The sequence below is a fragment of the Populus nigra genome, chromosome 17 (assembly GCF_951802175.1).
Source record: "Populus nigra chromosome 17, ddPopNigr1.1, whole genome shotgun sequence".
NCBI lineage: Eukaryota > Viridiplantae > Streptophyta > Magnoliopsida > Malpighiales > Salicaceae > Populus > Populus nigra.
Window position 1 is genome coordinate 13,520,152 of NC_084868.1, and position 9,183 is coordinate 13,529,334.

At 34.3% G+C, this 9,183-nt stretch overlaps 1 protein-coding gene and 1 long non-coding RNA gene across 3 annotated transcripts; both read right to left on the reverse strand.

Moving 5' to 3' along the window:
- Window positions 1-195: 195 nt before the first annotated feature.
- LOC133677101 (uncharacterized) lies at window positions 196-2,975 on the reverse strand. Its single transcript, XR_009835691.1, has 3 exons — window positions 2,812-2,975; window positions 2,327-2,465; window positions 196-1,586 (listed from the first exon to the last, which is right to left on the reverse strand). It is a non-coding gene; the product is annotated as an uncharacterized LOC133677101 (long non-coding RNA).
- A 3,011-nt stretch (window positions 2,976-5,986) lies between these two features.
- Window positions 5,987-9,126, reverse strand: LOC133677174 (uncharacterized). Of its 2 annotated transcripts, none has more exons than XM_062099038.1 (2): window positions 8,753-9,126; window positions 5,987-8,307 (listed from the first exon to the last, which is right to left on the reverse strand). In XM_062099038.1, exon 2 carries the CDS (start codon window positions 8,286-8,288, stop codon window positions 6,162-6,164), a length of 2,127 nt encoding a protein of 708 aa, XP_061955022.1. In that variant the 5' UTR covers window positions 8,289-8,307; window positions 8,753-9,126; the 3' UTR covers window positions 5,987-6,161. The 2 variants fall into 2 exon arrangements, with proteins under 2 accessions (XP_061955022.1, XP_061955021.1); XM_062099037.1 differs by having other exon boundaries at window positions 5,987-8,322; window positions 8,753-9,125.
- Between the last annotated feature and the right edge of the window lie 57 nt (window positions 9,127-9,183).

Sequence of the window (9,183 nt, forward strand, 5' to 3'; positions counted from 1 at the left end):
GGTCAATCATACAATAGCACTCATCCATATAATTTATATATTTCAGTAATTTAGGCCGACTAAATAAATTTACTATGTGAAAATAAAAAATTATATAAATTTTTTTTTTTACCCAAAATCCTAAAATAATCTAAAAATTATTTTTTCTATACTCTTTATAGCCACAAAAATATAGAAAATAAAAACATTTACAAATAAACCTTACACTGAAATATAACAGCATTAAAATTTTATATGAAATAATTACATGGCTATTTATTTTCTCCCACTCAAGGACACAATTTATCACAGACCCAACAATAACAGACACGAGTAACAATGTGCCACGAAAGGAGGCTATTAATGAATTCTACACCAACCACCCTCCATCCAATTTTTTCAAAGAAATCCTTCCTTCGAAATGTGCCACGTCACCTCTCTCTGCTAATTATTATAGCTGCTTCAGGACGTTGAAATCACTGGTATCCTTGAACGTTTATGCAAGGCATGATTGATGAAGATCAATTCTTTTAAAGCATCATCCACATCCTCCCTGCCATGAACGTTCCAGTTTTCCAGGCAAATGCTTGCTAAGAACCTTGATCACTGGTTTACTAAACAGGGTACTTAGAATTAGGTCATGTTGAGCCATGGATCCTGACTATCTTTTGTGATTCTTAAACAAACCATTGGTTCCATAAAGAAAATTACCCGCTATCTGACCACTACTAAGCCAAAGCACTGTCTTGTCCGACCAAAAAAACACGATGATAGATTAACTCTCAAGCAAGATAGCTCCGAGCAGCAACAAGTAAGATAGCATCGTATCGCTATTAGAATAGACGTTCTTCTTTGTGGTTATTGTTGAGAAGGCAACTAATGCAGAAACAGAGGATAAGAAGGTGATAGAATGGAGGCTGATGCGTGGAAAAGAAACCTTTTTCACCTTAGAATAGTGCAGATCATACATGAATATTCCCACCTGGACTTCTATCAACTTAAGCCTTCTTAATTTGGTATATATTCTTTTTGGAAATCAAATCGTAGGTTTTCTTTTGATCATCAATGCCAAGAACTAAATTTGTGAACAGCATCCTGAACAAAAGACGAGCTTCATAGAGATATCTATCCTCATACGCTGTTGGTGCATACAAATTCGGAAGCGATGTTCTAACAGAAGCGTGGCTGGAAGAATAATTGATTGTCTGTGTAGTGCTCAAAAGTCTGGGAACTTGCTAATTAACCTGAAAGCCCGTATCCTTTCTCCATACTTGATTATTCCTGAAATAAAGACGGGAATGGCTACTAGCATGATGGCATTCCTGCTCCGTAACCTGAACAAGACATAAGAAGCCACACCGACTTGGACTGCTAGCTCAAGAAGGTGCCTTTGCTATAATTCGTTGTCTTCCATAGAATAAGCTGTGACAATTAATCAAGGACCACCAAGCTGAAGAAGTAGGGTTGGAAGCCGAATTATTGGAATCAACTTCGGATTTGCAGAGTTGGCTTGGCTGAGAGCAAGGATACCCAATGATAAAGTTGCCACTGCTGAGGATTGATGATTGTCCAGCTTTTGTAACATGGTTTTAAGTGTTATTTACCCACTGCAAATATGGACGTTATTAGGATAAAACAAATATATTTTGAGGAGTAATAGAAAGATCTCAAGAGTTTTAGGTAGTAAAATAATAACCTTTCCAAGAACTCTTCAAAGAACTTGTTTAATTTAATGTAAAATGAAGAAAGGAGTTGTTTCAAAACATTGAAGACTTATTGTATATATAGTATTGAGCAACCAAAAACTGTTATTTTACCGTTATTTATCGAGAAGGTACAACAATTTCTTCAAAAACCATAATTTTTGGACCAAAAAAATATGAAAAAACCACTTTTAAAATCGAAATTTCAGTTAAAATATCGATGTTTGAAACATGTGGTTGAAACTCAACTAGATGTTTTAACGAAAATCTCTTATAACCAGTAAGAAAATAGCTATATATTCAAAAGAAAAAGAAAAAGAAAAAGAAAAAGAAAACTAAAACCAAGCAGCTAGATCTGTTTTTTTATAGACCTTTTGCTTTGCCAAATAATCCGCGACAGATATTTGTCCTTTTTTAATCTTATTAACACATCTGGTTGAAGTTTCAACCGTTATGTTATAAAACACAGGTTTGAAAACGTAACTTTTCAAACCTTTCATTCTTCATATATACTTTGTTCTTCAAGCTTTTAAATGATTTTCATTTTGTTTTCTACTTTGTTAGCATTACAATCTAACCCTTGGATTCAATTTTTCTTAAACCTTAAATTTAACGGCAACCCAGTTTGTGATAGGTATACTAACCAAACAGCAGTACCAAGTCAGAATCCGATAGTATTCGAAGAAAGAGATTGCGTAGCTTCAATGCACGAAGCCCACATCCGCTCCATAGTTCCTCAACAGTTTGAGACAATCATGCATGCCCATCTTTGACCACAAGACCCTAAAAAGAAAACATTTTCAAAAATAAATAAATCTACCAAAATCATTATATGTATATAAAAGAACTTAATTAAACTAGAGAAATCAAATACGATACAGATGTCGTTTTTCTTCTTTCTTTTTTCCTGTTGATATGCAATATATATTCATTTTATGCTTATCATTAGTCAGTTGTAGGATGTAAGCCCTCGAGTTTTATGCTTTCTAATACTTTCTTATCATCACCGCAAGAGAAAAGAATGGTTCCTCGATGTGCATAGTGTGAAGCAGCCATACACCTTGAGAGATTTAGAGTTCAAAACATGTCAAAAAACAGTTCAGATACACATACAAACAGAGACACATACTCACAACTTTGCAGCCCAAACGTTTGGTGAATGTCTGCGGACTCTGCTTCCCTTCAACCAGCTTATGTCGCCAGCCAATCCTGGTGCCACAAATCTGTGTTTTAGTTATAGAGATTGTGATTTATTTATGGAGATTGTGCAACTCTATAAACTTGAAAATAAAATTCCTACTAGTACCCAAAATGAAGTCAGTCAAACGTTCTTATATACTTGATAGAAGATACAGGATAAAGTATTGCTCTCATCACAAGCCAAAACTCTAGGCAAGGTGTATATAGTGGTTAATGTTTCAAGATAGAATCAACTAACACATATTATCAGAAAAAGAATGAACTAACACAAAAGAAATAAAACGTTTTTGGTTGAAGAGATATATGAAATAAATTTGTCTCAAACAGTTTTGAAGTGAATTTTTGTAATTTTAAAATAAAAAAATACAGGAAAATATATTCCCTCTCTCCATTATCTCCGTCTCTTTTGTCTAGAGATTGTTTCCCAACGTTATCTAAGCATATCGTAGAGGTTATTGCAAAAGAAAAATATATAGAATAAATTACTTTCTGTATTCACAAGTTACACCTTTAAGAAAAGCCTTCGGCATGAACGAAAATAGAAAGAACAGAGTGTTGGGAAAACAGAGGTTTTTCCTCGGATTGACTAAAGTATACAGTTCTCAAATTCTTTGCTTTAATTCCTATCAGACTAAAGAAAACAAAAACTGTTTCAAAAGAGATATATAGCATGATTCACAACATTCGGATGCGTTACAAACAAGTCGTTTAGGATATTTATTCTTAAAATATTTCTCAGGTTAACTTTCATGTTCTTTATTCGAAGATTAATTTGCAAGTTCTCTACCTTAGTCTCATCAGCGCTCGCAAATATTCTAAAGTTTCATAGACAAGAGCATCAATTGCCCTCCTTGGAAACTAAAGTAAAATTATTCCTCGAGCAATTAGATTGAATGAAGAAGAATCTTGTAGTTTTTTATTTTATTTGATTTCAATAGATTTTTTTATTACTTTATGTAAAAGCGTCCCCCAATTTGATGGCAAGGATTCTTAGACACAAATAAGTTGATGTGGAGCTTAAAATTGAAATTAAGAAATAAAATTACAAATTCCTCCCCCAATTTTTTATGGGATTTCAAAAGTTCAAGGTTAAGTAATTTTACCCTAAACCATGATTATCGATCTGACTCAACGCTCGACATCAAGTAATATCACCTAAAGCTGTCCCCCATCGAGAATATAGTGTTTCGAGCCCTTATGCCTCAAAACTGTGCTTTTGTTTTTTAGAGATTTTGCGACGCTATAAACTTGATAATGTAGCATATAAATATAGTAAATTGTTTATTCTCATCACAATTCAAACCTTTATAAAGGGATCTTTGCAAGAAAAAATATAGAATAAATTACTTTCTCTATTCACAAGCAAAAGTTTATGAAAAGTTTATGCCATGGATAAGAAAATTAATAAAATTAATCATTTTTTTAGGATTTTAGTAATTTTTATCATGGAGTTAATACTAGTTATCGTGTTAACACTACGCTGCAAGAATAATTCAAAGTTAATTTTAAATTATTTCATTAAAATCCTAATTTTTAATTTATGTATTTTTTTATCTTTATGAAACATGTGTTTTTTTTTTTTTATTAATAGCATGATTTTTGAACTACAAACACCTAAATTTCATCTTGTAATAACATAAAAATATATTGGAAACCATAGTAACCTCCTTCTCAACCTTAAAATAGCCTTTAATAAGTCTAAAAAAAAATCAAATAAAAAAACTTAATGAACATGAGTTGTTTTAGAAATATTGCTGGTTCCATCGCTGCTCGAAAATCTTGTAAAGAATTCCTGTAGAACGATGATATTTACTTACAAGGTACAAAAGAGAGGAAATGTTGGACTTCCAGAATAAATTACTTTCCCTTTGGTCGCAAGGTAAGCCTTTATTCTGCAGGCATCGATCTACTTAGCTCCTGATTTTCATGGCAACACTTCCTGTTTAATTTGGAATAAAATCCTTTGTACGTACACATATAATAAGTAGAGTACTGCAGTCAAACAATATTCACTGAGTCCGTGCGTGAGTGTATGAATTTGTTTTCATTGTTGAAGCCATTTTTATTATTTAATGTTTTATTTTAGATTTTAAGTTTAATTTCATATTTAATTTATTAATTTATTAATTTAATTTAATCTAGGATTTTGAGTTTTCTACCATGTAAAGATTGATTTCTGAACCATTTAAAGTGGTGTGAGATTTTTAAAGGGACAGATTGATTAGTAGATCTTTTCTACGATCAACTTTTGCAAGTGTTTATGTTAAGCCTCGTGGCTTGTCAAAATACTCCCGGATTTCCGGCGAGAAAATGAACGGAGATGATGTGTGGACGTTGAATTATCCATTGTTCATGAATGATTTTTTTATTTTTTTTTTGTTAAAAGAGTTAAATACACTTGGACGCTAGCCCAAATTCACCTCCTTAGACAGAGGCTGGACGCATTTGGGCTCAGGTCTAGGCCCATCTCCTCTTACTTCTTTCATATTATTATTTCTAAGTTTTTTAATAATTTAATTTGTTGAATTTCTTTTTTGTGTTTTTTTTATTTAAATTATAAATACAATAAAACATATCATCCTTCTTTTTGCGTGTACCTTTATGTTTTTTTTTGTTTTTTTATTTTATTCAAGATTTTATACATGATATATTGTTTTATTTATTTGTAAAATTAAGATCATATTCAATTAGTTAATGTCACCTTTTCATTATTGAAATTTTGTGGAAATATCCAATTAAGAAAATTTTAATTTTTAAAAAATCATTCTAGTTCAATATATATAATTTAAAACCTCAAACAATAACTTTTTTCTCTTAAAAAAAATATGACCATTAAATAATCTTTAATGATCAGCTTGGAAAAAAGAAGAAGGAAGCGAATATGCTTGATTTATTTATTTTAAAGTGTTCTAATTATGGGCTTTTCTGTTTTCTTGGTATTTGATTGGTTGAGCTCCAACCCTTATCTGTGGCTTTATGCCTTCTGTTCCCCCAAATCAAATCAGACTGTTGCAAAAACTTTTATCAAGTAATTTCTAATACACTTCAATTTTGCATATCTTCCTTAAGATTTCTGGGTTTTTTTTTTTTTTCCTTCAAGGGAGTGCCAAGCCTGATGCAGGCAACAGGGCCGCATTTTTATTTAAAAAAAATTACAAAATTTCACACAAGAAAACCCCACACCAAACTACAGTACTAATGATGAAATGAAATAAAGACAATATTTCAAACATGGAAAAAGAGCAACCAACTGAAAATTTATAGTAGCAAGACTCGAAACTATGGATCTTGAGCTTCCCTGGAACTGGTGCTTGCACGTGGCAGACACTGCTCGCTTAAACCCAAATGCGCCATGAGAAGGCACACACGAGTGAGGAGCTCCCCGCCACGTGTAAGTGCTTGACCATGCTCTTTCCATCCACAATTAGATGCTGCATAAGTCAACATCTCCACCCATATTTTACTTATCATCCTCCACTTTTCTTCGTTGGTCCACTTCTTTTCTGGTGTCTCCAGAAATTGTAATTCCTTGGCGAGCTTGCAAGCATCATGTAGGACTGACACGTCGCTTTCATGTTTTTTTATTTCATCCATAAACTCTTCGGAATCCCAATGAGTAGGTGTTCTTTTTTCCGATCTCCAACACCACGAGAATTCGGTGAGTTGAATGCCGGTTTGCTTGTACCTTGCCTCACCAATCCCTTTAGGCAGCATATTTGGACGTTCACTTAGAAGATACAACATGTAATTAGACAAGGATCTGCTCATTTTGCAAAGTTGATTATTTGCATCAACTTTGTTATTAGATAAGGATCTGCTCATTTTGCAAAGTTGATTATTTGCATCAACTTTCTTATTGTGAATATCATCATGATAGCAAATATCAGTGGCAATGTGCCATAAAAGGAGGCTCCCATGAAAGTCTATTTCAACCACAGCCCAACGAAATTCTTCCAAGCATCCCATGCTTTTCAGCACATGATCACCTCTTTCTGCCAATATCTCCTTCAAATCATTCATGACAGGATCAGGTTGAGGCATTTCATGACTATATCTCGAACGTTTGTCTATGAGGTATTCCCAAATTAATTCTTTTAATTCGTCACTGATAACCTCCCAACTTTGAATGTTATCCTTGCCTATCAACTTCAGAAAACAAACTTTGGGTGTTGGTCTACATACCAACGAATTTATGACCATCTTCCACAAAGCTCCGTTCTTGGTAATATGAGCATTTGTTAAGTCGTGTTGTGCCATGTCTCTTTCCCACCTTTTGTTGTTGTCAGAATAGATAGCTTTATGAACAGCCTTATAGAGAGCATTGGCCCAAGGCTTTTTTAGCAAGCTAAGCCGAAACATAGCCCATTCAGATAAGAGAAGCATTATGAATCCATATATCTCAAGAACAACTCCTCCTCCCAGCAAGATGTATGATATAATTACCTCGGTTTCTGTATAGGCACACTTGTTCGCGACCATCAACGAGAACGCGACCAATGCAGAAGCAGAAGACAGGAAACTGATGGAGCGAAGAATAGTACGCGTTGAACAAACACTTGTCACCTTTGTAAAAAGCACATCGTACATAAATCCCAACTCGACTTCTATCACTTTGAAGGCTTCCGTGGCTTTCTTCTTGCTACTCAGGATACGATAGCTTGCCATATGGCTAGAATGGCCAAGCGCGAGATCTGCATAAAATATCTTGAACATTTGAAACAAAAAATGTGCTTCATGGAGATACACAGCCTCAGGTATTATGTTGTTAAATTCTAAACCTTTAGTCAAGTCTTCCTCAGACATGTCAAAAAAGCCAACAGATGGAAATTTCTTGCCAAATTCGCTCTGGAAAGTATCCACTTCTTCACTTTGGATGTCCCTAAACTTCTTGGAGCTTGCTAGCCAGAGAACCAAAACCCTGTCTCCATACTTGGTAATTCCAGCAACAAAGATGGGAATGGCTATATATATGAGTGGATCCTTACCCCATGATTTGAACAGGGAATAAGAAGTTGTAGAAGCTTGAATTGCTAGCTGGAGAAGGTGCCGTAACCACAATTCGTTGTCTTCCAGTGCATAAGCAGTAATAGTGTCAGGGCCACCAAGGTGTACAAGGAGAATTGGTGCCCAAAATGCTGGAATATTGTTTGGAGTTGGATTGATGCGATTTGTTCCCGAACCTCCTTGGCTACGGGAAACACTACTCAATGCATAAGTTGCCACCCAATCCGCGGACAGGTATGCTATCCAGACAAGGCCTCCAAGCACGATTCGAGTGTGGTACTTCCGCCGATTTCCAATGACGATGAGCAAGATTTGGAGAAAGAGACTTAACAAAATCAGTGAGCGAATCTCCCATTCATTCCACAATTCTTGAGCACGTTTGGACAAGTTGTTGATATCCATCCTGTTTCCTTTTGTTCTCCTTCAACACAAGGTGCTACGTAAATTAAAATTTCCAATAATGAAATCAGCTTTAGTTAAGATTCCAACCAAGCCAGAAACAATATTCAACTAACGCAACAATGAACCGAGTTCTAGATAGTACGAATCACAGAAACAATCACAAATTATTTGAAAAACAATTACATTACTGCAAATTATGGAGCTTAACTAATTGGCCATCTTCAGCTTCTTGCATACATAGTGGTTTTAGTTACCTCAGCTAATACAAAAATCACTAAATTAAAAGCATAAATATCATTGGAATTGATTTGTGCTTAGAGCTACTCTAATGAAATTAATTACACCCTAAAACTCATGTTAATTGGATGGAAAAAAAAATAACAATCTACAAACACATGTATAGCATATGCAATTCATGATTTTTCAGGCCAACTCACTTCTAGAATTAATAGCCAAAACAATACCTGGAGATTTTATGTGGGAGGGCAATGATGGGAACCGTGCTGCTTAGTTATAATTTGTCCGTCGACTTGAGTTGGTTTTAGAAGTGCTGGTTCAACAAATACTTTAAAAGTACAAAGTTTTGATATATTCCTGTAGAACGATGATTACTTACAAGGTACAAAAGAGAGGAAATGTTCTTCTTCCAGAATAGTTACCTTTCCCTTGTCGCAAGGTAAAATTTTATTCTTCAGGCATCTACTTAGCCCGTGATTTTCATGGAAACACTTCCTGTTTTTGAAGAAAATTATTTGTACGTACATATATATAAAATACGTGAAGAAGTTTATGGTGGAAGCTTTGAGAGAAAAAGAAGTTTCAATGGTACTAGGCAATGGAGGATTTGTATCCCTAAGTGATATTGTTCGGATAGTGGATTGTAGCTGCACTTTTT

Coding starts and splice junctions, on each gene's coding strand:
- LOC133677174 (XM_062099038.1), bottom strand. CDS start 8,288: ATGGATATCAACAACTTGTCCAAACGTGCTCAAGAATTGTGGAATGAA.